Source organism: Diadema antillarum, unplaced genomic scaffold (genome assembly GCF_040938485.1).
Source record: "Diadema antillarum isolate AM-2024a unplaced genomic scaffold, OU_Dant_1.0 seq00001774_RagTag, whole genome shotgun sequence".
Taxonomy (NCBI): domain Eukaryota; kingdom Metazoa; phylum Echinodermata; class Echinoidea; order Diadematoida; family Diadematidae; genus Diadema; species Diadema antillarum.
In genome coordinates, this window is record NW_027272455.1 from 341,589 (window position 1) to 369,335 (window position 27,747).

Genomic DNA, 27,747 nt, shown 5'->3' on the forward strand with positions numbered 1-27,747 from the left:
ATTTTTTTTAAAACTTAAATGGTATAGAAATCACACATAGTCATGTATAATCTGGTCTGGTAAATATTGAGAAATACCTGCTTAGAAATGCTGTATAGTAAAAATGAGTGAATTTGCTCACTGAGACCCAAGACACTTTTTAATAGATGCCAGTTGAGGCCACACTATAAGAATATGAAAATATACATTTATATATATTTTTCCAATCAAGGATTCAAGGTGAGAAATACTGTATACGCCATATGCTTTGAGAGTCTAATAACTTCCCAACAATTTCTTGGAGTACAGCAATGAATGGAGAAATGTATGCGCGCGTGCACTTTACATTCATGTTGGGATCAGTTGCGCCAGAGTTGATATTTTCACATCTTTTTGAATGCGAGAATAGCACCCAACTAGTGAAATTCACGAAAATAAGAAACTCACAAAATATGCAATGTATACAGTAAACAGGACTTCATATACAATTCACATGAGTTTAGTAAGCTGCAAGTATCGTTTCCACTATAAACATACGAGTCTCATTGCTGCCAACATTTTCTATGCAGAAATACAGACAGGCCATGTGTAAAATAAATTCTAAAAATGCCTCCCATCACATTTCATTCATCTCTCTGCCCTCACGTACATTCCTCCATCCCTTGACGAGAAAACCAGAGATTGATGTCTTCCTGTTGTCATGATGCCTTCTGGGCTATGGCCTGCCTGATCTGCCTGTCTAGCTCACTGATAATGCGGTCCTGATGGGTGTAGACCCCCGTCCTAAGCAGCGTGTCCCTCTCCTCAATCAACCTTGCCACGTGCTCTTCCATCCCTGCATCCTCGATACGCTCTTCTGTCTCCCCGGTACCAACATCAGTCCCTGGGTGCGAGGTCGGCCGGTCAGGAGATTTGCTCTTGGCTTTATCCCCTTCTTTCAGTCTTTCAGGAAAGGGGCGAGTGAGAGAAAGAGTCACCATTAAAACAGTTTATGACCAGCATAGTGCAGAGGAATTACCTACATCAAAAATATCTTGCAATTAGACCAAGCACTTAACAAGCTTGGATAGGTTATAGTTTGAGCAAACAACAAAGCTAGTAAATCCCAAAAGAATTACCTTCCAATGACATATGTTTCAAGTCTTGTGCTATATCAAGAAGAAATAAGTGTGTGACAAAGTGTCTCTTCAATGTCTCTTTCCCAAGGATATTCCGTACGCTTACAAATTACATTTGAGGAAAGGGGGTCCAGTTGCTAAAAACAAATTATCACAACTTTCTTTGTACGACTACCTTTTATCAAACTTAGACTATTTGATATATTACATTTTACTCTATTCAGTGAGGTCAACAAGTCACATAATGTAGCTTTTGACTCTACAAAGGGGGGAGGGGGAGGGGGCAAGGGGCAAATGTCCAAGCTCACCTGTCCAGCTCGCCCTTAATCTCCTGTAGCTCCTTCTGTTCCACCTTGGCCACTTCCTTCTCCTCCGCAGCCAGGTAGCGCAGCCTCATGTGCTCTAGCTCCTGCTGCTGACGCTTGAGCCGCTGCCGGGCCTCGCTGGCCTCCCTCTGCTTGAGGCGGGCCAGCTCCTTCAGGGCCCGACCCCACTGCTGCTTGTAGTGCACTTTGGACTTGGTGGCTGATTCCAGCTTCCGCTCAACCTCCACCTGGGGTGAGGAATGTCAAAGTGGATGATCAATTTGAAGTTGTATTTCTGTGACACATTTTTGTATTTTTTAACCCTTTTGTATGTTTGTTTCCTCTTAAAGAAAAATCTCAAATTGCTGTTCAGAAAAAACAAAGCCACGGAAATATTGACAACAGGAGTGCATATTTTTTGTTTTAAATAGGCATGCAATGTTCTCGTTGAGTTTTCTTGATGTATGACACAAAGGTCAGATCATTACACACAAAACAAAGCAAGAATTATGTTTATCGATAAACAGTCAAGGTTTTTAAAGCTGTGGCATTTCAATTTCAACAATGAACGCAATTTACATTGTATCTTCTTGTGTGAAGGTCAATTCAGTCTCGATATCGTGCACATGCTATGCCTTTCTGTTGGATTTCATGGTGGAGAATTATTTTTTCAGCTCTTCCATAAATCAGCATCCATTTCACCTAAACCTGACATAGATGAAGAACACAAGTTTGTGTTTGTGTATTCATTCTCATAAGAGTGTGATTGCATATGGAGATTCATCATTAAATGGCATCATCCAGACATTAGTTTACTGTAAAACGAGGAATGTTCACTCTATTTTAATTTTGCAAATTTCGTGAGAGCCAAGAATTGCGAAATTAACCCGTTCCGTACGGGAACCTGGTGGCCTGTGTATTAACTCTATTAGGATTTTAGAATTCAGTATGGAACGGGTTAAAATGCACACAAAAGTTCTTGCCTACAGTATTAGCATTGAATGCCAGTGGCAATTCGCGAAAATTTAATGTCGCGAAAAAAGTCGTCGGCTCCAATTTGCGAAATTTCATGCCACGAATATGTCATGTTTTACGGTATCTGTTTGACTAAGGGCACTAGCAGTAGATTGGGGCATCCAGTGATATGGCATTCTTAGAGTATCAATTTGTTCCCAGACTGTGTATGCACAAATCAGATGATGGAAAGAATAGAACATGATACCTTCTCCAATGTCAGAAGATTGATCTGGGCCTGGAGATGGATCTCAGGCTTGCCGCTGGATTCCTGCCGGAAATGCTCAAACTCCTGGTCCTTCTTGGCCAGCCTCTGGTCAGCCTCGGTCAGCTGGTTGGCCAGACGCTGCTTCTCCTCCTCCAATATCCGAACTCTTGACCTATGGGAAATAAACAAATACACAAGGAAAACTAAGAAAAACAATGATCGGTTATAATAATTTACACACTGTAGTGACCTTTCATTCAGAGATGAATGTGGTGGTATTGAATCAGACAGATAAAAAAATGACAGAAAATAAACACATCTGTTACCTTGTTGTCTTATACACTATCTCCAGGAAGTAATAGACCTCAATAGCACATAATTGATAATATTCATGGATAGCGAATAAATTGGTTCATCATTGCTTACAGTGCACAAATGGTGTGGTATTATCTAATATTAACATTATGTATATTACAGAACAAGTGAATGATACACATTACTCTTTTATCTTCATGAATATAGCATGCAGTGGCATTATGTTTTAAAAAAAAATCAACATAACTAACAAAGCCTGTTTGAGTTAGGATTCCATTAGATGTCATTATCTGATACCATTTGCCATGTTAACCCTTTACCTGCCAAGGCATTCTGCTTAAAGATAATAAAAAGTTTTGGTACCTCAAAAGTTTCCCTGAATTTCCTTGTCTTGGTTTGTGTTTCAGGTTAAAGTACGTTGTCTGTGAGAATTACTCGCCCCAAAGTGCTCTCATGTCTTGGTAATCATGCAATAATGGTTTCGTACCAGAGCCGTTGCGGTACCGCGTTGATAACTATTGTACGAAACCACTGACTGCGACCAGCAGCCCCATACACATAGCGTAATGGGGCTTCGCATTGTCGCATTCAGGATCATGACAGAATTAGTATCGTGGGTAAATGTCAACTTAAAATCCAAAAATTTCTTCGATTTGAAGACTTACCAATTAAGTTGAAGTATTGAAAACAGGCTTCGAACAATGTTTGGTTCTGCCAATAGTCCCTTTCTGTTCGAATTGATGACTGAATGTGACTCGGTCGAGAGGACCTTGGGAGAGCTACATACACTGAATACTACGGCCAGCGCATGCGCACACAAACATCTTATCCGTTCATGGATTTGAAATTTGTACGCATGTGATGTGTTCGCATGCACTGGCTGTAGTATTCAATGTATGTAGCTCTCCCAAGGTCCTGTCGACCGAGTCACATTCAGTCATCAATTCGAACAGAAAGGGACTATAGGAAGAACCAAACGTTGCCCGAAGCCTGTCTTCAATACTTCTACTTAATTGGTAAGTCTTCAAATTGAAGAATTTTTGGGATTTTAAGTTGACATTTGCCCTGCAATACTAAATCTGTCATGATCCTGAATGCAACAATGCGAAGCCAGATTACGCTATGCGTATGGGACTGCTGGTTGCAGTTAATTGCATGATTACTAAGACATGAGAGCACTTTGGGGCGAGTAAGTCTCACAGTGTTAGTTATATGAAAGGTACTGTAACCTGAAACACAAACTAAGACAAGGAAATTCAAGGAAACTTTTGAGGTACCAAAACTTTTTATTATCTTTAACTAGCCAAGCCTTTTCAACAGAGCATATTCAACAATTCCTCCATTATTGACCTAGTTGTACAGTTGGCACATTCACTCAAGTGTAGCAATGTTCTTCCATCCAACAGCACAGGGGGGCCATAGGGATTCAGTAGGGATTAGGGTGATACATGTAGGTATCTCTATTCATTGACAATTTGTTTCCAGGCATATAAAACACTCCAACACGTGTGCCAATTGGCAAAGAAGGGGTTTAGAGGAAATATAGGCTTTATATAAAAAGGCAATTACCTGCAACATGGACAGGATAAACTCTCTCATTACTATTACCCTAATATTTCTATACAATGTCGACTGCTTTTTGATGCTAATGATCCTGAGGGGATAAACTCTGTAAAAATACCCCCAAAACCAAATCACATACCATGGATTCTGCGACATTTTTTTCATATTGAAGCGCTTCAAATGTGTGGTACTGACTCATCAAATATTGCAAAATTCTCAGAACTGTGATGGCTCTGGTCTCTTGGGGCCACTATGGTAAGACACCAGTGATACCTGGTGATGAGAGAGCTCCACAAATCAGCAGCTCTTGACTCACTTTTCCAGCTCAATCTGGTGGAGGCAGTCCTCCTTGAGTCTCCTGGACGCCTCCTGCATCTCCACCATCTTCAGCTGGTGCTCCCTCTGGAGGTCGGCCCGCAGCCGCACCACCTCGGCCTCGTTGGCTGCCAGCTGCCGCTCCCGCTTCTCCACATCGGCCAGAGCCAGCCGTAGCTGCTCCTCCAGGGAGCTGTACTCCTCTGTCTGTTGGCATCGGGCAAATTCAACATCATGGTTTACTGATGTGTTCATATCTACAGATCCCTCCTCCCCCCCCCCCCCCCCCCCCCCCCCCGATGCATGGTTATGAGCTATTCAATTAACCTGTTTATATCAAATAATTTCACTACTTGCAATACATCTTGCATGCATTAGTTCTTGCCATGTTAGGCAAGCCTCAGATAAGCTTTTTGTTTGTTAGGGGCAACCTTTGTTTGAAGGGTGCTCAGAAAATTGAACATACACATAAAAAGCTGGTCAACGGAATGGGCCAGTTTACTGGTGTAGGTCTACCAAACTTTCTGGACACCATCTTCTTGAAGATAGTAACCATGGAGAAGCTTATCCCGTAACAGGTGAGATAACCCATACTCTGTTAACAAAAAAAAAAACAAAAAAAAATGACATATTACCAGTCTCATGCAACAGTTATAAGAATTAGACAATAAATGTTACAGTCTCAGGTACCAAATGCCTCCTGTTGGTGTCCTGACAAGACTCTGCATTATATGTATCATTGACATCTAAATGTCATAGTCCCACATTAGCTTGATCCCTCCAAAGTGGCTGTGATTTGATGCTTTCACTTTATTACAGCCACCCCACATGACTGCCTCAATGCTGTGCATTCTACATTTTATGTGCTCAGGCACTTAGACTTAGCTTAATTCACTTGCCAAACTTTTTTCATTGCCATTCAGCAATCCCTCCAAACCTATTAACCTAGTTGCAAAGTAATCAAGGCCACTCAGGTGTAACCAAAGTGCCTCAGTTCAACAGGAAGGCTAATAGGGATTAGAGGGATCAGGTAATCTCTGTTCAATGACAATTAGTTCCAAGACATCAGTTCTACTAGGTAATTGGTGAACAAAGCAGACCCAATAGGCACACTCAGCCCAGCTGTGGTGAGCAGATTTTACATTTCTGGAAACAAAGAAGATGATGATCTCATTTCAAACTGTATCTCCATCATCATCACCTTCTTTTTGAGGAGTAAAGTCCTTTCTCTGTCCCTCCGCTTGAACTCTTCCGCCAGAGATTGCAGCTGTCGTAGCTCTTTCTCCTTCAGCTGTGTGCGAAAGAGAAATCCAGTAGGGGGAAAGTACAGAGAGATGTACGGTGGATCCTCAGTATAACAAGGTTGGATATTTGAAGGTACCTGATATAAGATGATTTTGCAGGTCCCATTCTTCTTTTTCTTTCTTCTTTTATAGATTTCAGTGGTCCCAAACAGCTTGTCATAGTGAGGTTTCCCATTATATACCATGCACTTAACTCTTTATGTGCCATGGTGAAAACCCCCGGTGTGCCACATTATTCTGAGACACCAACGTAGTCAAGCGTTGAGAAAACATTCTGTTCTTCAAATCTGTACGTGAGCAAAGTTGTAGAGAAAATGCCAAGCTTTGCATTGATGTAAATTCTATGACAAATCTAAAATTGCTTTTCTTTCGAATGCTCAGTAGCTACATTCACTGTAAATATATGACTTTTGCACACAAAGCAGTGACATGCATGCAAATCCAGAATGAAACACTGCTTGTTAGTCATTCACCACATAAAATGGAAGCTATAGACGAGAGGAATGGAGTCATGAGAAACGGTTTCATCGTATTGTGGCATTTGGCGATTTATCAATTGGTTTGGGTGGGTTTGTGCGTTTGAGCGGAATATGCGAAGTTGGCACGCCGTCGCCTGAGTCGGACGTGCGAACGTGGTACATAAGGAGTTAATGCATTTCATGAAGAGTTGTTTGATCTTTTTTTTTCATGATGAGCTGCACTCCATCATAGGCTAGTGCACACAAGTTTGGGCACTCTGGTGTCAACTACTGACATAAAGTCACTACTAAGTAATATAGATAACATATCTGTGGTAACCATGGGAATGATCCCTTTTCTTCAAGCTCTACTACCTGACTTTCAAAGGCCCCAGCTTGTTGCTCCTTCCACAGCTCCAGCTCCATGGCAGCCTTGTACTCGGCCGTCTCCCTTGGGTCAGCTGGAGCTGGAGGAGGGGGCGGGGCATGTTTGGCAGGTGGAGGTTGAGGTGGCTGAAGCGAGCTGCTGGTGGTCGTCGTCTGGATTTAAAAAAGGGATAAGATGAAAAGAATGGATATGGTCCATATATTCCAAGTGATGACAGGTGATAATTAGTAATGATTGGTGATGAATATGATTGACAGTACTATTGGTATAATAATCATCATCATGATAGCTTTTGTATCAACTTTACATCACCCCTTCAGGAAAGGAAAATGATTTCCATTCAACTCACTGTGAAAGAGAATTATATGCATAACTCAAGGGGGGCATTTGTTCAAGTGTTTTGTCAGATTTTTTTTTCTTTCTGACAAAATTGCTCTCAACCAATCAGATGCAAGGATTTCAGCTTATAACAGTTTATCAGAAAAATATTTATGACCAAACGCCCAATGAAATGCTCCCACCCCCGATCTCTTTGAACTCTTGTATATTCATTGCATTCACTGGAAAATGATGGAAAACTTTGCAGGCTTGGAAGGGAGTCAGGGCTACACTGTCACTCTCCACTCACCTGTGACACATCATCACCAGGCCCCATGTAAACCTCCTGCATCCTGATTGAACCGTAGTCATCTAGACCCAGGACTACCTGCAGCTCCGCCAGTCTGGTTAGCTTGCCCTCTGTTGTCTCCACGGCAACACGCTCAGTGAAGATCTGACGCCACCCTTCATTTCCTTCTGCTGTATTTGCCTGGATTGTGGTTCAGATAGGTCATTATGAAGAAAACAAATATAAACCATTTACTAGTGCACTCACATGCACTCTAAAATCATCTCACATGTTCCTACTGACCAATCATAAAATGTCAAATTACCAGCACAAAACATGGGATGTCAAACAATTTTCTAGCTATTTATCATTCTCTTATGTCTAAGATATGCAAAAATGAAAAATCATTCCTACACATTCTGTGTACTCATCTCTTCAAATTGAAACAAAACAAAGATGAAAATATCATAGCTATTGCTTTTATAAGAATGGGTCTTGTTGATACGCTGAAATAGAAATGCCACAAAGCCGTTGCATGTGCTTTAATCTATTTCCACTTGAAAAGAAAATGACAAAATATTGTGAAGTTAGTCATCAACCAAAACTAAAACAGACTATACAAATGGCGGGGTCATGAAAGGCAGAGGGAAGGCTTATAGAAAATGATCCAATCACAAACACATTAGTCTCAAGATGGAAAAACTCACAGCTATCCGAGCACGGTCTGCATTGAGGATGCCAGCAAGGGGCACCCTGGCCACGCCCAGTAGCTGGTCCTTGGTCATCTTGTCTCTGTGCCACACCTCCACCAGAAGAGGTACTCTGGGGGTATGGGGGGGGGGGGGGGGCAGGGAAGCAGACAAAGATAGAACAATACAGTTATTCCAGCTCACTTAAACTTGACGTCAATTACATAAGTGATGAACAAGTGTGAGTGTGTTGATGCAATGCAGCAATCATATAAAGGTAGTGGATTCTCATTTATGCGAAATGAGCTGAAAGAGTTGGTCCTCATGCATTTTGCACTGAAGTAAATACCCTTATATAGTGTGCGGCATCACTTCAAAACTGTAAACTTATAACTGAGCACTACTTGATTTATAAGGTCACCCATATACAGATTTTCGCTTACCCTGATAACTAGAAACTGTAATCCACATCTTTAGTCAACACAATCAATCAAATTTTATGGCAAAATCAATTTATCAATATTTGGTACTGTGCCAAGTACTGCTCAATGTCGACCCACTGCAGTTCCTTTAGTATTCAAGTTACATACAGAGTAAATGCATGTCTTCACAGCTAGCCAACTTTGCATGAGGAAAGGGGTAACAACTATAACTAGTGCATACTAGTGCACTGTCTCAAACTTGCCAGCAATAGTTCTGTGAATGATATTGAACAACCACTAAACCCCACGTTTATGTCGCACAAAATTAACAGTCACATAAAACATGCATTTGCCATTGGATACATTGTGATACCCGTCTCACAAACAGCATTGTCCATTGCAGAGTCACGTATGAATCAATGAGCCATTCCCACCACAGAATCTGTACACTCCTGATACTTTTCTAACAAGTGTCAGCTTTCCTTTGCTAGTCAAAACAATGCCATATACAGAAGTTAATTTGTATAAGAAACATTTTTGTATACTTATGACATTTCCAGCAATCAATGAAGAAATTTGCATTAAATCACTGTAATTGTCTCTGTTAGCCTTAGGATATGACATGATTCCACAACATTACTATTCTCTGATCTATTACACAATTGCAGTGGATTCCTAGAGCTATCAAAATCAAAACACAGGTACTCTACGGTAGTATATCTTTGCTACTTCATAGTCACTGACTTCATTCATTATACTGTGTCCCGCTAAATTTTTGAGTGACTACCTAGCATAAGCCGAATATATATGAGGATTCTGAGCTGGTCTTCCACATAAAGTAGAGCAAATCTGTTCAATGGAAAATAAAAGAGACATGCTGCTTATTTCATATTCTTGAAGACAAAGGGAGAGAAAAAGTTGGATTTAAAATTTGTTACAATGACAAAATCAGGATATCATAAATGCACAAATCCACACCATTACACAAAAAACATGTGACAAGAAATCACAAGAAATTATAATCACATGGTACACAAACTCCCCGGTGTTACCTGAGCAATGTTTCCCTCAGTTGCTGCGGGGTTGTGGCGAAGTCAAAGGCACAGAAGGAGTGTGGCAGCAACACTTCAGTGTGGCGACGTACCTCTACTGGGGGGTGAGTCATAATGGGGGCTGAGCTGCCGAAGAAGGGGTACGTGTACCTGCAGGTCATAGATTCAAAATCATGGTATGGATACCCAGTAAAGTGGTTTGCACAAACCTCCTTGAGAGTATAGTAAGTCCTGTGGCAAAGTATACTACTAAGTAATCATTTTGCTTAATATAATGCCATGTACACACATCATTGACAGCCATGAAAATGCACAAACCATGTTCATAATGCTAAATCAACTTCCCAATCAATCTGAGTGCCTAGATCTTTTAGGTCACTATTGACATTCAAAGATTTGCTGTTTCAGCCAAAGAGAAATAATTCAGAGTTCAAATCTACACTTTTCATGCATGCAAGATCTGATATTCAGACATGTGTATGATTGACATTCATGCAAGATTTCATAAATGTAACTTCGTAAGCATGCGTTATACTAACCTCTTGTATCTGATTTTTTTTATGAAGTCTATTGTAATCAAGTGTTTTATCATGTACACGTATATGTACACAGGGCTCCCCTGGAAAGCAGTTGAGAAACTGAGGGGACTACCCTGTTTAAATATGACGGAATAAATAGATAAATGAATAAACACTGTGTGATAAAGTCACAGCAGTCTTAAATAGTATGTTCTTCAGTTGAAGTAATGAAGGAAGGCAAGGCTGACCTCAAGAAGATGCTGAGGTTGGTTGATGTGAGGACATCCTTGATGCTCCTGAGATCGATGGAGAAGCAGAAGTGGTGGACAGACACGTCGGCAAAGTCAAGCTGCTTAACGACGGGAGTAGTTTTTGCCTTTTTGGACTTTGGAGATGGTTTGGCAGCTTTGGCATCTGGGAAGAACAAAATAAGATGGACACGTTTTGAGATATGATGGACAAAGAGGGAGATTGGAGCTCTTAGCACATAGGTATCCACTCATCATCAAGAAACTTTTCTTGAGAGTTGTTAATCCAACAGTTGAGATCAAGAACAAAAAAATAATTTCCAATCACAAACACTATCAATTGTTCAACTAAACTAATACTGCTGCAGTGGACATGGATTTGGATTCCATCACCTCAGCAACTGGGTATGTCACATCTGTGGGACAGCTAAGAACTCCGCAACTTGATTATCCAACCCCACACAAGAAAATTATTTGACATAAGGCCATGAGCAGTTGTGATCAAAACAGACACGTACACACACAAAAAAATGATAAAACAAACACAAACCAAAACACACAAAAGATAAGCGTTTGGGGGGCAAAAACAACTCCTTCAAATCATTTCACTCTCACCTTCAACTTTTTTCCTCGGCTCCGCCTCCACATCTTCCACATCATGCAGCGTGTCTGCATCAGTGTCGGCTTTTGACTCTTCCTGCGGTGGGGTGTATCCGCCATAGCTGTCACTGGAGCCACGGGGAGACCCGTGGGGGGACCCTTGGGCGGGGTCCTTGGGGACAGAGGCTACCTGCCTGCCTTTTTCAGTGCGCTTCTTCTTGGAGGGAGTTTCTTCATGGGGTACGGCGAGGGGCGACTCAGGTGGGGATATCGGGGGAGCCTTGGTGGGAGTCGATGGCTTCTCTGCCGCCATCTGTCCTTGCTCTTTTTGACCAGCGTCATCAGCCTAAGTAAACATCATCGGATATTGAGAATACTTTATATCAGTTGGCAAACAGGCTGTCTAGCAAATTTACACCACCAATGCAATATCATTTTCAAAAATCTTCAACTCTAGCCTGCTGCATACTTTAAAGCCTGAAAGAAAAAGAGACCACATTACTGCATACATAAAAGCCAGAAAGAAAGAAAAAAAACCCAACAATATCACTGAAGAAGGCTAGTAAATATTTGCTCTTATACAACGTAGCTGAGTTGGTCACGAACATCCTCATTACAGATAACCAGATTCCACAGCTTATTACCAACATAGATACATGTATGTGCTTAAAATAAAATAGGATTCACTGCACCTTAACACACATATTAACAGTATTTTGGACATCATTTCAGCAATTTCTGATTAGGCAGCCCCACAGTAATAGATCAAGTATCAACTCGATAAAAGTACCGGTATTCTTAATTTTGAGTTGGACTGTACACTCCCTGTCAAACCTGAACTGTAGTTGTAAACACAGTGGAATATGAGATTTACACACACTCATTTTTATGATGCTATATTATCAGCACGTGCCAACCATTTCATTACTAGTGTCTGCAGTTTTGAGATATTTGGTACATTTCTTGCCCTGCATACCATAGTATACATTTCGTGTTCCTTAACATACCAATGGTACAGCCCATATTGAAGGAATAGTGATGCTTTGAGGGGCAAAGAAGCACTGCTTTTACATCACTACATCCAAGTAAATACAAGTAAGTAAGTAAATGAAAAATTCATAGTGCGATATGCATTCATGACATGCCTGGCTCAGCTGGGGCTGCAGTGGTATCTCCTCTCTCCGCAGAGCCACCGAGGCCCCGACACATGGGGAGGAGCTGCTAGCCACGGGGGGCTCTTGCTGCTGGCGCTGGGTGGTGCTGAGGATCTGGAAAGCGCCCTCTGTGACCAGCGCCTGGCGGTCAATGGCATCGTCGCCCGGCTGGAGGAGTGTACTCAGTCGCACGTCAGCTGTCCCCAATGTCTTCTCTCCACAGCAGAGATGGATCTGCGAGGAATCAGTGTTTTCATACTTTTGTACATTCATCACTACATGAAAGGCCCTGTGTGAGGTGAAACAATGGCTGACTTAAGCCCGCCGCACACTACACGATCCGACTGGTCTTAAAGTCTTAAGCCAAGCTGGGTCTTAAGACTTGTCGTACGACCGGACACCGCACACTATACGACCCGACTGAAAGCGCGCGCAGTGCGCACTGCGTGCGCTTGCATTTTACTGCATTGTGAATGGCTGAAAGCTTACGACAAGTCGTAGAAATTCAACATGTCAAATCTCTACGACTGGCGCTAAGACCCAGTCGTACGACCAGAAAAGGGCAAGACTGTGACGTCACACTTCTAGTCTTAAGGTCTTAAGACCGGTGAATCGGGGCAAAATCGTGTAGTGTGCGGCGGGCTTTAGTATGGTATACAAAATGATGCACAGGTCTGAGTATGTCAGCAGGCATTGTGTGCATGAGTTAAACTATGGAATTGTTGAACCCACGAGGTAAAGCCATGTTGGTTTAGAATAGATTTCATGGTTACTGCATGCGCACTATTCCTACTGATGAATGAAAAGACATGTACATCACCTGCTTTATAGAATGAGGAGCGGTTTTTTGACAGGTCAATTTTCAGTCATGTAACTTGATGGGAAATTTACAGGATGAATTTCCTTTTGGCTAGCCATAGATGCATGGCTAGCCATACCGTGCATCCAGTAATTCTAGCCATGCATCTATTAAGTTCTGGTTGCACGGTAAATCTACTGGATGCATGGTTAGCAAGCTGATAGGCATCTCTTACTAAGTTCACAGACGCTTGCTAAGCGTACAAACTCTTGCTACAAGTGTGCGATGGCATGTTTACAATAACTATTGCCGTTGAGGCAATATGTGGCCAGTAAAAATCAACACACAGCTCTCGCCCAATAAAATGTGAAAATTTTCTTGACCTGTTGTATGCTTTGGCATTTCATTTGTCTCACAGTAACTCATACTCTTATACTGCTGTCTCTGATATGCTGGATGCTAGAATCCCTCATTACACACAATCACAAAATATCCATTTTTAGCCTTATTTTGTCAAAATATCATTGGGAACGTGCATCACATTTGCTAATGCCATGAACGGGCAGTCTAGCAGCTGAAATATGTAAAATATGTATTGGCATTGTAACATTATGGAATATATCCTCACTTGCATGCCTTACATGCAACCCCATGTTTGCTACATGTAGTTCCTGTATTTAACTTATTCAATGAAATTGCCCATAATATGTTCTTGAAGCATATCACATTATTTTCAATGCATTGTGTCCTTAATACCTGAAGCAAAGGCTCTCGCTGAAAGAACGCCCGTAACGTGTCTACGCTACTCTTGATTCTGACGGACGCTCTCTCCGCGGGAAACACCGGGTTTAGAATGTCCTGAAAGCTGTCGTTGGTCACGTGGTTGCCAAGCAACGAGTAAAAGAAGAAGAAGCCCTCATGGTGTGCTGGTAGCGGTGTGTCTGTAGGCACCAACTGCATGAAAACATTTGGAAATAAAAAGAAGCAATACAGTACTGTAAAACACAAAATGTTTGCATGCATGATATTTTCATGAATTTCACAAGGAACCAAGATTTGCAAAAGTAAAATGTATGTGAAAGTTTTTGTCTACACAATGCATTAAATGCCAGTACACTGCTGCACACCATACAAGTACTCGCACTAATATGCTTCCTAGTAGTGTGCATTCTTTTTGTTGTTCTTGTTTACTAACCATGCATTCAGTTTTGTTGTGTGTTTTCAATCAACCAGCAGCGTGTGTTCCACAAATTCTTGTATTACTAGTACATGTAGTATACTAACAATTTTTACATGGTTGGCAATTCTCCTATTCGCCAAAGTTTCACGTCGCAAATGCATGAGGCTTCACAGTATCATCTTTCTCTCATGTATCTAATGTCAGTCATTTTGTTGCATTATATCATGTAAAGTTCATTTTTTATTTCATGTTCCATGGCTATTTTGAATATACTATGATTATGACCTGTTGAGGATGAGTCCCGGGTATACTCAGGCAAGTGTCTATGGGAAATGCGTGTTGTAACAAAATCAGCACGTCCTAAATGGGATAAATGCACTTTAAAGCCATTGCTGGGCTGGACCTTTTGCCTAAGAATCTCATGAAATGAATCAGACCAATGTCATTATTACATAACACATGACAACAAGAACCAAATTGAAAAAAAAAAATGATAAAAGAACGTGCAAGTCGATCGTCACTATCAAAGTTTAGATGTCATTTTCCTCTTGATATTCTACTCTGCAAAGCGATACTGAGCAGAAGTCTCAACCACCATCAGTGTCCACTTAAATCTAAAGTGATGAACTTTAGCAGACATCAAATGATCATTCCAAATGTCTCCCCATGATGCCATTTTTAGTCCACACATTTAAACGATGAAAAAATGCTTTGCTTGAATGACAACAATGAGATCTATACAATAAATTCTGAGTAAATCTCATCAGATCACAGAAAAAAAACGTTCAATAAATACATGCAAACACTATACACTGTACACACAAACATACTTTTGACAGGTTCGCAGCAAAGGCTATGGTGACCGAGAGGACAAAGCTTTCCCTACAGGTGTCGGCTGGTCCAATCTGGTAGAACCCTTCCTCGTTGTTCAGCCGTGGAGAGAGGGATTCTGGCTCTATCTTGGGCACTTGACCTGTTTCCTCTGGCTTCAAAGGAACTGCCAAAGACATAGAAATCAATAGGATGACACACACAGCAATGTATAATACTGCAGCAGGGGGGAGATTTCATCAACGAATGAATAGGTCGGCATACAACATTGTACATATAATCACAGAGCATCAAATAACTTCATACATTGCTCTTTCCGATTAAATAATCAGTATGATGCTGATACAGCAAAATATCATTAAACCACAATAGCTAATTTCGCATACCAAGATTGGCAAAAAGTAAAATGCATGTGAAAGTTGTTTTTTTTTCCCCTACAAAATGCATTGAATGCCACTGGCAAAACTGGTTTACAGTAGATTAGGAAGAGAGTTAAAGCAGCACCAATAAACAATGTGGCAACTTAGAACATACACAGTCAGACCCAAATTTATATAATCAGAAATCTAATGTCATTCAACTTTGATTGCAAGCTCCTCTCTTAAGAGCATTTCTGACATCATCATGACCTCACAACTTGAAAATATTAATGATAATAATAATAATAATAATGATAGCTGATTTTTATATAGTACATTTCACACTTGTTAAGTATCTCAAAGCGCTTTAATAACTCCGAGAGAATGGCCGTCATCTCGCAGCAGGTTCTGATCTGATTATACACAGGTCTCCTGCATCAAGGATCTCGATGCAGATTTACCAATTCAGAGATTACAAATGAAATAAAAGCCTTGTCAAAGACTTTAATTTCCCATAATTTATGCAACAAAAAAAAAAGGATAGAGAATGAATTACCTTGTCCGCGCCGTGGTGGCGCCGCCCTGGCTCTGAAACTCTCATCCCTGCTGGCATGGGCATCCACTTCTAACGAAATGCCCACGTGTATTTCTGGCTTGTGACGGTGATACTTGGTGTTGAGGAGGGTGTACCACTTGCCAGACTGCAAAGCAAAGCAGGCAGACAATGCATGCAGGGACAAAAGGGCAGAGTGAATCATGTCTTCTCATATCTCAATGATGGAATAATGTACGTCAATTGGTATGGTAGTGAAGCTGATAACATCCTCCGTCAGTAACACTGTGCCTCTTTACACTTCCTGGTATGATGACAACATTGAGCAGAGAGATAAGAGAGGACTTGAATTTTTGAAAACTTATATGCCAGCAAGAGCCAAAGTGGTGACGAGAGTCCCACATGATATAGGCCATGCAATGCACATAGTAGTAACATGTAAATGTAGTACAATGTTTTGAGTAGCCAATCATTACACACTCCTTGTCACTTAATTTGGGTTGGGAGTGGGGTGGTGAAGGAATAGAACATGAGCAAGAGATTAAAATCACTGTACTTTTGCCACCCACAAATAGTATCCATCCTTTGTTGGCAGCATGATGCTTTATCGCATAAATGTTTTCTCGATAGACACATTTCTTAATTTACTATGCTTGTGGTATATCAAGTGCAGTACTGTTTACACCGTCCAATACGTCACACTCGGCATCATGTGCTACTAACTGTCAGTGTGTTAACAACTTTATCAAATCCTGTCTGATTTTCATCATCTTTTGAGCAGACTGAATTTATCTCAACTGCTTTTCCTGAAAAACAACTTTCTCTGGTAATTGATGACCTATCACCCTTCAGCATTTCTGTCCCCAAGATTTAAGTGATGGCTGTCTGTTTCTTAGCAATGCAGTTAATTTACTCTTCTTTTTATTTTTAATCTTACTGAGAATATGACAATCAAAACAATCCTGGGGTTACTGTGTGTATCCCCACAAAGAGTAGCATACAGTTGGAACAACAAAGTGCAGAGATAAGGAATGAACACAAAGTAATAGAAAGGAAGAGGGAGAGAAGAAGAGCTCTCACTGTTGGTAACTTGGCTGGCGACGCTTCCTTCACAGCCGCAGATCTCAGGTCCAGCAGAACGTAGCCTATGCTCTCCCTCGCCTTGGTCTGCACGCTCACAGCGTAGCAGAGAAGTTTGACAGGGGTGCGCTGCAGTCGGTGCTGGTGTAGGGCTTTCCTGCTCAGCTCCCATGCCAGCTCAGTGTGGAACTCTGGAGACTCACTGTGCTGCACTGGGTCTGTGGCCAGGAGCTCGCCGTCAAATTTGGACTCCACCACAAGCTCCTGACTGGGCCGTTTGGGAAATTTTCTCCCTGCACAATGTGATAATCATTGAAAAGGTTAGGTTGCTTCATATAATGTGACTGCTCTAGCTGGGTGGGAAAACATACAAAGAATACATTTATAATCTAATTATGGTGATATGGTGACTGGAATATCTGGAGCCTCATGAAATCCTTAGTAAGTTGTTAACCTTGGGCCTGGCAATCAGAAGGCAAAAAGCTCAGCTCATCCTCATTTTCACAATATGCAAGGGATTTGATAATACTGACAGTGCTCCTACAGTATTTTTTTTTCCTGCCAAATCAGCCTCCCCCCCCCAAAAAAAAAACAAAAACAAAAACAAAAACAAAAACAAATAGATAAATTAAAGAAAGAGTCCATATAGTTTTTTTCCAGGACAAAGTTCCAGGCTTTGAATCATCTCCTCTTCCACAAACCTGTTAATGCAACCTCTACTGGCAAATTTAAACAAAACTAGAAATTAATCAAAGCAAGTAAAAAAAAAAAAAAAAAAAAAAAAAAAAAAAAAAAAAAAAAAATGGTGAAATGGACTGGGTGGACCCATTCCTAAATCAGGTCATGAAAAAGCTGATGTTTTGAATCTTTTTTTTTTTTTGTTCTTTTTGCTTTACAGTCTTTACACATGAGGACTTATTCAGCATGACTTTGTGTAAAGACAGATCTTTTGAGACAACTCTAGACAATACCATATTTCATCCAGAAATGGTTAAAGAGTGCCTAGAAATTAGACTGCTCTAAGCCGTCAGGTCAAGATTGAGTACACAATCATGTACCTGGTAACCGAGGACTTGGCGGAAGTATTCATCCAACCGTACTCAGATCTTTTCAATGAATCAATATTTAGTATCGAATCAGCATCTTGGAGGACTGCAAATGTAACACCACTATAAAAAAAAAAAGGTGACAAATGAAACCCAGGAAACCATCATCTATACAGTCAGTCTGAGCTGTACTATTGGCAAACTCATGGAAAAAAATCTTCTGAGATGAAATCAATGCCACAGGGCATCTATTCAACATAATTTCAGAAAGGGAAGATCCTGCATCACTCATTTACTGGTGGTATCACAAGACTGGGCGCAGGCTTTGGGTAATAACAACTCCATAGATTGTTATTACCTATGAGTAGACATCCCAGAAGCTTTAGATGGTGTCCAACACAAAAGACTCTAAACTGAGATCCATGCCTTTGGTATTCAAGGAAAACTACAGAATTGGATCAAGTCCTCAATGCAAAATTGCAGACAACAAGCTGTAGTTAATGTTACTTCATCTACATTGTACAGCAACACAAGTAACAAATGGCATAACATAGGGACGTATCTTTGATCCAGAGTTATTTCTCATAACATCAACGACATGTTGGAGACCATTGGTTCGCCAATGAGAACAGTCAAGCTCTTTGCTGATGACATGTTTTCTACTCATTAGTAAGCAACACCAGAGATCATGCAGCTCTGGAAGGCAATCTAAAGAATCTGAATGAATGGGCAGATACACGGCAGCTTCCCTCCCCTTCAACAAAGATAGGTGCAAGTTGTCCACTACGGGAAGAATAACCCAGGCTTAGACTACAGTCTTACATCTCAAAGATCCCCAATCTCATCCTCTACCACTGAAAAGAATCCGGGAGTCACACATGACAGCCAGTTCATATTTTCAGCTCACTGGACAAAGTAGTGGCAAACTCAAATTGCAAGATTGGAATCATCAAGCCTTTAAATTGTTTTCTTCCCTTAATTAACATCTAAAACTTTATCCAACTCTACAAATCTATAGTACGTCAATCATTGGACTATTGCTCCCAAATATGGCACCCTGGGGGGGGGGGGGGGGGGATGTTTATTCTGTTTTCACAAGATGCTCCACAGGGAAAATGACATACATTATGCAGATCACATTCATCCTAAACTGGATAGAAGTAGACAGGGGCATTCAAATCAGTTTGAAGTACAGTACCAATTAGCAACACAGATATATATAGGAACTCTTTCTTCCCTCGAACCGCAAGGACATGGAATAGCCTTCCTCAAAGTGTAATCTCTCGAGTTAACTCAGCCACCTGTCTTCTCAAATTGAGTCCACTCTCTGCTGCCACCTCCAGTTCAAACTCCGTTTGGGGTCTTTTGGAGGATACCTTCAAAGTACCAAGTACCAAGTACCAAGTTGGGCTTTTTTGGGATTGATCATTTTGATTTGTATCGCTTGTGTCAATCTGACCATTGGTGCAATGGTGGAGCACTATCTAGGGCAGTTGTTTGGGAGATAGCATTAGCACTAACGATGTTAGGTCTAGCACTAACCCCGGGGCGCTCCTTCACACAGTTATACTGTATACGTAGGAGCACCCTGAGTCAGCAGAGTGGTGTCTCTGTACGATGAAAAAAGAAATTATACAAATCTAAGCGCCTCTAAAAGTGTCCTATTTTACCAGCAAACGGTTTACTTTAAACTATACATATGTTCCATATTCAATTCATACCCATTGTGCACTTGCTCATTTCCAGATTGATCCCATGGTCGTGAAAAGATGTTTTTCTACAAGATCATTTCCATACCCCCCATTCTTCCTTCGTTTTTCGAAACAACCTTTACGTGGTACATAACAGAGTAAAATCACCAATTTTCGGACACTTCAGATTTTCTGCAATATTTGTTCAACTCAAATAATACATATAGGCCTAAAATTATATCTATAAAAATGTATATTAGATATATCAAACTACTTTTTCCCAATATTGATTTTGTTAAATACATCATAAAATTTCACAAAATCCCCAAATATTATCATCTTGATAATTCCCCAAATTTCGGACGGCATGTGCAAAATTCAGACACGCACTATGCGCGTTCAATGTCAATACACATACAAGGCCGCTGAAAAATGTGCGAGCGCCATACCTTGTTGGCACAAAGTTGCATCTGGGATGTTGCGGCACCCGTTCGTGTCCGAATTTTGGTGACTCGGCACTTGCATTCAGCCCCTGTAGATTCTACATTTGTTCACTGCATCGGCACGTACGGATATTTTGTTTCTCTTTTGCGTTTTTGAGGATACTATCACACTCTGAGCTTGCGATAAGCAAAAAATCTTGCAACAGAATGGCCTGATTTTTCAATTTTTAGCGCTTTTTCGGCGACACTAATTCTTGACACGGGACCTAACTCGCGCGTGCTTTGGAAAAGTTGCGTCGATTCTGCGTTTTTGACGGCGAAATTTGGGATTTTTTTAAATGTATCTTTATCCTGTGGTGAACGAGTGTGCCAGTATTATGTGAAACGATGTGATAAAACTGATATGCGTGTGTTGTGACAGTAGAATTTGCTGGCTTGTGATAAGTGAGAAGTGTACGGATACGATTTTGGAGGCCGGCCGAAAATGGGGTTTTTTTTACTCCACACTGCACTGACGTTCTAATAGCTATTTGATTAAATTTAATTTTAAGAAAAGATTCACGAACATCCTAGATTCTAACGTTAGTTAGTTCTACAACGTCCTCAAATCAGCTCACTCGCCATCTTTACATGCAATCATGAGGGATCAGGACCATGAATACTATAGATCTAGTTAGAGTTAAATTAGGGCAAATTAAAGAAACAATCTCCATTCTCAGATGCAGGTCTCATCTCATCTCATACAACTGTAACTACTATTAAGTATGTCATTCACCAGCACAAAACCGAACATCTGGGACTGTTGTATTGACGAATTATGATCTTGCCGAGTAAACGCCACCGGAATAGTTCAAATCGTACACTATATATTCAAATATCTACATCTTACCATTTATGATAGATACGACAAGGAGATACTGGTCTCCTCCGGCCATAGTGATGTCTGTTGCTTGATATCAGCTTCTACAATGAGACGTTTGCTAGGGTCGTCGTCGATGTGTAAACAAGAACTTCAAAATTAGCGGCCATTTTTATCAGCCTTCACGCACGCGCAGTAACATGAAAATAAGGATCGTATGCCGGAAGTGACGTTATTGTGAACTAGACGAACAACGGGTCGATGAATCGTACGTGATTTTCAATGGAGGAATTATACTTTCAGGTAACGTACTATCGTTTATAATGTTCAGAATTTGAAAGCATTGATATTTTAGCTTCCTTGAATTCAAGTAGTAGAAACATGATGTCGGATTTCAACAATTTACACTATGATCTGATGTATTTGTACGCATAAAGCAGGTATATTTGATCAGTCTACCGCCCATGGCAACAGGAAGTGGCCAACACAAGCAACATGCATGCACTCGGGTCTCGGCACTTGAATTGCGCTGCGATGTACAGCAAGTTGAGCAGCAGCAACCCGCTCAGCTGGTCATACTCGGAGACCATCCAACAGCGTGTATTCTCGCTCGGCGAGAAAGGAGTTTAAGAGCTCTCCACTGCACCGACCGCTTTTGTACGCTACGCGCAAAATGAGTGTAAAAATTTCACTCTTTTCAGTTTGAATTTCTCTAGAGTGGAAGTCTTATGTCTAAATTATGTCTGGGCAATATTTGCACTGAGGTGTCTCTCCCATTCTTGAATTTTGAATTTTAACATGAAACCACCTGACGCAAGAGAGTGAGAGTGACGTAACAAATTTAGAAAGGCCAATTAGCAATTAGGAATGTCAAATGCACTTCAAAATTTAGTTAGAAATCTAGAACCTAGGTATGTTACTGTACCTTTTTATGGTAAGACAAAAACATTTTGAATCTTAATAAAGATTGAAGGGGCTGGATTGATTGTCTAAACTACTTTACATTGTGTTGTATTCAGTCATTTCTGCGATATTTTCAAAATTTAAAATGATGGTATTATTGTTATGAAATACTCTAGGCCCAAAGTCATATCTACAAAAATGTATTCTAAATATATCAAATTTCTTTTATCTCAATTCTTATTTTGTTAAATACTGTAAAACAAGGAATGTTCGCGTGCATTTTAATTTCACGATCGCCAAGATTCGCGAAATTAAAATGCATGCAAAATTTCTTGTCTACACTATATGCATTGAACGCCAGTGACAATTCACGAAAATTTCATGCCACGAAAAAGGCCATCGGCTCCAATTCGCAAAAATTTCGCGCCGCGAATATATCATGTTTTGAAGTACATCGTGGAATTTCACAAAATCCCAAAATAAATATATAATAAACATCACTTTGATAATCCCCCAGAATACGATCAACGCGATCAGAATTCGGTCAGGCGATATTCCTACAAATATATTTGTCAATGTGCATTCAAGATGACTGAAAAATGCGCCGCACCATACGATGTACCTTGTTGGCACAAAATTGCATCGGGGACATTGCGACGCCTGTTTGTGACCAAATTCTGGCAAGTCGGCACTTGCATTCAACCCCTGAACATTACACGGGCACGTACAGACATTTTGTTTTTCTTCTGCGTTTTTGCGCATACCATCACACTGAGCTTGTGATAAGTGAAAAATTACGCAAGAAAATGGCGTATTTCTTATTTCGTATTTGTTATTTTTAGCTCCTTTTCGGCAACCCTGACTCTTAAAACTGGGTTTCATTCATGTGTGCTTTGGAAAAGTTTTTTGCATTTTAATGGCGAAATTTGGGATTTTGGTTGGATTTTTGGAGGGGACTAAGGGACTTTCCTGTTGTGAATGACAGTGCTAGTATGTGAAATGATGTGATTTGCATGTACAACATTAATTGTGACAGTATACTTACTGGCTTGTGATTAGTGATAAATGACTGAATTGCGGTAGGTGACCGAATACTGGTAGGCTTACCCTACTATTAAAACTTATAAGACTTTGTTAATTTGCATTTTACGATATTAAGCTGGACCTAAGAATTGATCAAAAAATTCATGCAATTCAGGGTTTCAAGGGGCCGGGCACACTTCATGACATTAAGAAATAGATCTGTTGTATTGTGTTACATTGATACATTTCCATGGGGCATGCTCATGGATCTCTGTTACATACAAATGTGCTTGCACATATGAAGAGTAGCGAGTGAAAGTATAACCAGTAGAACTCTATTTGTCATTTATGGCGGCAACATTATCCGCTCTATGTATTTCTATTGTTTATTTGTTCGATTATAACGAAATTTCGATATAATGATAGAAAACTGCCAGTCCCGAGGACTTCGTTATAATGGGAGTCCACTGTATTGCAATCCATTCTAAGTGTAGCGTTCTCTTTATAGGTTTCCTAGTACAATGTGTGCTTTGTTGTTTGTATGTAGACCATTTAGATACTGTCTGTACACTGTATAAAAGTAAGGATGCATGTCATTTGGAATGCTGACAAGTTTGCCCTTTTGCTGCTGCATTTGAACTTGTAACATATTTCAAAATAGTATGAAGAACTTTTAATATAATGCTTATTGCGCTTTGATTTGGATCATCATACTGATTTAAGCTGTGATAACACATTTTCTGCAAACAATCAAAAGTGATTTGACAAGATTGTTTGGTTTGAAAAGCAGGAGCAGCCTAACATGAATGTAGACTACAAACTACTGCTCACAGAATTGCGGTTGGTAGCTAAGACTGCTTCACTGATTTTTTGGCTTTTCTTGTGCTAGGGTACAACAAGTGTACATGGTTATATACAATAAATCAAGCAGCATATGAAACAGGACCAAGTATAGACAGTGGAACTGAACAGGGCTAAAATGTACTAATATTTTGGAAAAAATATAAAATGCAAATTAGATTGTGTGTTTAGACTGTACCATTTGTCATGATCAAAATGTTCATGTGATAACTGCTTCCACAGCTTCTAGTGACATCAGTATCAAAATAATAATCAGATCTACAGATATTTCCATCATGTTGTAAGTTTTAATGATTGGTTGGTGTATTTTCCATTCGTAAGTTAAGATTGCTTCTGGGATTAGTAGGGTTAAAGGTACAGTAAACAGAGTACATGTACAATGGTGCATGTGAAATACATGTAAGGCAAAGACAAAAGTCGAGGCAGGTACACTTCAATAATTAGGCACACTGTGTGCTAGCTTTGCCTGATTCCCAATAAATTTTTCAGTGACTTTACATAGACCTGCATGATAATGAACTAGAATGACAACATGCAGTGCTCCATTAGTGCTGTAGGAATTTTAGTTAAAAGGAGTGATCAGTGTGTCCATTGTGCAGATATTTGGCCTTCTGAAGATTTTGTGTCCCCCCCCCCCCCATCAAGATATTCTTTTGTTTATTGGTGTTTGTGTCTTAATTCTCATTTCCAAATATGCAATTTAATGTATTAAAAGTAGATGAATTTGCTGAGTAGCATTGCTTCTCAAGTTGGCTGTATTTTGAGCCACTGTGATTGCTTTACACACATACCTACATACATGTATGTAGCAATTCATTATTAGTGTGTCTCATGTGGAATCATGCCCCCTTTCAAAATAATTGCCAATGTACAATTGTGACATTGGTTCACTTTTTGGTATTCAATGCTTATAAAGATGGATTTAAATCATTTTAACAAATTAGGGATCACCGTCATAGATTAGTAAAGTATTGAAAGGGAGAATATCATTTACAGCATTCAGCAACAGCTTACATGAAAAACTATGACTTCCATGTATGTGTAGATGAATCAACACATACACACACACACACACACACACACACATAAACACAAAATGATAATAACTTTGCTTCGTCTTCCTAGGCATATACAGGCAAGTCATCACATTTCATATTGTGGTTGCCCAGAAATGAAAGTAAAGAAAATAATTTGTACAAGACTGCTTTCAGACATTCATGTAGCCACTACTAAATACATTGTGCTTAAAATTTTGTGTCTGGACAGATTACAGGAGGAGGGGAGGGGGATACAGTGGTTTGATCTGTGATATACTCCATACTCTTATATGAAGGACAAACCAGACACCTTGCTGATGTTCAAAGGTAGTGAAGGCACAATTCTGTTCTGGTTTCCCTTGGTACTTACTGTACAGGGATATCACATGATAGACCCACGTACATAAATGTATAGTGTATGTACCATGGTAATTGTGAGGGAGGATGTTCTCAAATCTCAGTTATGGGATACATTACATGCTTTCCTACCCTGAATTCTTTTTTTTTTTCTTTTTTTTCTTTTTTGCGTCCTAGTGCATTCTGAAATTCCCCTAAACCTTTACAGATGCCCTAATGATCACGTTTGCAATTGCAAACAGAAACTGTAAACACAGGGTTTGTCATGCAAAACAGCAGCATCATTGAATAGCAAATTTATCGTGTGTCACATGCCATGAAATCATATTCTGTGCTTTGCTGTTTTGTTATGTTTTGCTAAGAGACTACCAAGTTTTGGTTTTGCATGACTACTTTGTCAAGACATTTGCTTGTGGTTGTCAGTTTCTTAGAGTAAAGTACTAGAAAAGTCCAACATGTGGTCCAGACATGGTGGAGTGGTATGGTCATCCTGTGGTCATGGTTACATGCTTGGTTATATTACTGCAATAGACTAGTAAATTAGGATCAAAATAATGGTAAAACTATTGGGATGAAAGGTGTAAGTAATATTCTCAACTCTTGATGTTTATGCTATGGCTGAAAGGTTGAAATATTATGTTACATGTAGTAATTGAAATTGTAATGCTCTACATAAATAAGCATTCTGTGAGCACAAGTATATGAGTGCCATATTATAGGAGCATGTGTGACGGTCAGTATGGTACTGTGTAAGCTGTTATTTTTTGCATTTTAAGATATTTTTGCAAATGAGGAGGTCACAGACATTTTTGCAAGATGTTGTTTTTGCAACTTGACCCTGAGGTTTTTGTACATTATTATCCTTTGAACATATGGTGCCATTTTTGTGTATTAAATTTGCTGTCCAATAGTGATTCACAAAATTCACGAAAATTAAACCCACACGAAAACAACAGTACACTGTACCCTTGCCGACAAGGTATCCATAACAATAACAGTATCTGTTCTACCCGTAATGTCTTGTAAACTGATGTTGTATACAATGCATGTATACATGTGGGCAGTTTGCTAATCATAGAGCTACATTTTGTTGACATCAGTGGGATAAGCATTGCAAACTGTATTTAGTATCCATATCAATCCATTTTATGATACCGGATGCTGCAGTGCCTGTATTTAGTTAAGTCATTCATGACAGTAACAGAAAACATTGTTTATGTATTCAGAAACCACATTCAGAATTATCAATGTAGAGATGTGGAAGATACACTGTACATACATACTGTTCATTTGCATGTATCAGTGCACCATCTTTACCTGAACTTACTGTTTTTGCGAATTGCTGTGAATTGCTGCAGCTGACAAGCTAATCTGTCTAACAAATTAGGAATGTACAGTATTTAATTTGTTGTTAGCATTTCTCTTGCAAAATAAGGAACTACAGTACACCTGTATATACCAGGTACTTGCATGTGCAGTGTACATTTCTCGTGATCAGCTATCCAACAATAATGTATCATGTGTCAGTAGCAAGAATTCATATTTTCATCCAAAAACAAGCAGATTGTGGTTGTTTCATTTTATTCTGTTCACATGTTGCTCATGGCTGTGTCAAGAGACTAAGCACTACTTGAAAGATGTGACGTATGGGAATTCAAGCTTGACCAATAGCATGTGACTAGTAAAACATGTAGAGTGGCCTTAACTGGCACACTCGCTATGCATTAGGGAACTCTTTTACCCTAAGGAGATGCATAGTTACAGTGTATGGAGTTACCAATAGATAGAGAGAAAAAGACAATGGACAATGCACATCTCTAATGCCCTCAAGCCTTGAGCAGCCACTACATCCACAGTATACATAGTAGTACCCAGCACTTTGTAAGGAAGCTGTACAAAATTAAGTATCTCCTATTAAAATAACAAGCAAACAAACAAACTGTTTTGTCGTGGGTGTGTTGACCGGCGTGGCCCACAATTTCTAGCGGGGCATTAGTCATCGTGTGCACCGTTTGGGAGGTTTGGTAACCAGTTACATGTAAACCTGAATTGAATTTGATCCAGAGAAGAGAGAATGTTTATGAATCACCAATCTATTTATGTCAGTGGGACATGATCTCTCTCTCCCTCTCTTCCATGCAAAGCTTGGTGGCCTGTAATCGCCACACTCTTGTTCTGGATAAGGAGTAGAATATATAACAGGAAAAGAGCGATTTTTGCCCACTCACTAGTTCCAATTGTGTACTCATTGTATTCATAACCGTGGGGGTACTGAGCTTTTCCTGTCTGTGTGTTTCTATCTTTGTGTGTCTAGGGTACACAAAGGTTTTTATGAGAGCCCACATACATTACACTGTTAACTGCACATTACCCACCAGGTTTGGTCTAGACACCATAGCCATATATGTACATGTAGTCTGTAACTTAGCAAGGACTAGTTGTACTTCTGCCATGTAATCTCAGATTGA

General features: G+C 40.0%; 2 protein-coding genes across 2 annotated transcripts in view; one reads left to right on the plus strand and one right to left on the minus strand.

The window, feature by feature from the left end:
* Nucleotides 1–677: 677 nt before the first annotated feature.
* LOC139712223 (centrosomal protein of 120 kDa-like) lies at nucleotides 678–21,255 on the minus strand. The gene is made up of 17 exons (XM_071624059.1): nucleotides 21,129–21,255; nucleotides 17,060–17,352; nucleotides 15,983–16,127; nucleotides 15,067–15,233; nucleotides 13,813–14,010; nucleotides 12,249–12,491; nucleotides 11,119–11,449; nucleotides 10,504–10,669; nucleotides 9,738–9,887; nucleotides 8,282–8,396; nucleotides 7,596–7,775; nucleotides 6,955–7,119; nucleotides 6,019–6,108; nucleotides 4,819–5,024; nucleotides 2,625–2,796; nucleotides 1,406–1,650; nucleotides 678–921 (listed from the first exon to the last, which is right to left on the minus strand). Exons 1-17 carry the CDS (start codon nucleotides 21,172–21,174, stop codon nucleotides 678–680), a joined length of 3,156 nt encoding a protein of 1,051 aa, XP_071480160.1. The 5' UTR covers nucleotides 21,175–21,255.
* Nucleotides 21,256–21,342: 87 nt separating this feature from the next.
* LOC139712236 (casein kinase I-like) overlaps nucleotides 21,343–27,747 on the plus strand; it is an 89,464-nt gene continuing 83,059 nt past the window's right edge. The window contains exon 1 of the mRNA XM_071624073.1: nucleotides 21,343–21,401. The gene's annotated coding sequence lies outside the window, so the exon portion shown is untranslated. The remainder of the gene's footprint in view (nucleotides 21,402–27,747) is intronic.

Excerpts from the sequence above, each read along its gene's own strand:
- LOC139712223 (XM_071624059.1), bottom strand. The coding sequence starts at position 21,174 with ATGGCCGGAGGAGACCAGTATCTCCTTGTCGTATCTATCATAAATG. Across the intron at positions 7,120-7,595 it reads CTGGTGATGATGTGTCACAG|ACGACGACCACCAGCAGCTC; the intron begins GTGAGTGGAGAG and ends TTTTAAATCCAG. Across the intron at positions 922-1,405 it reads ATTAAGGGCGAGCTGGACAG|ACTGAAAGAAGGGGATAAAG; the intron begins GTGAGCTTGGAC and ends CTTTCCTGAAAG.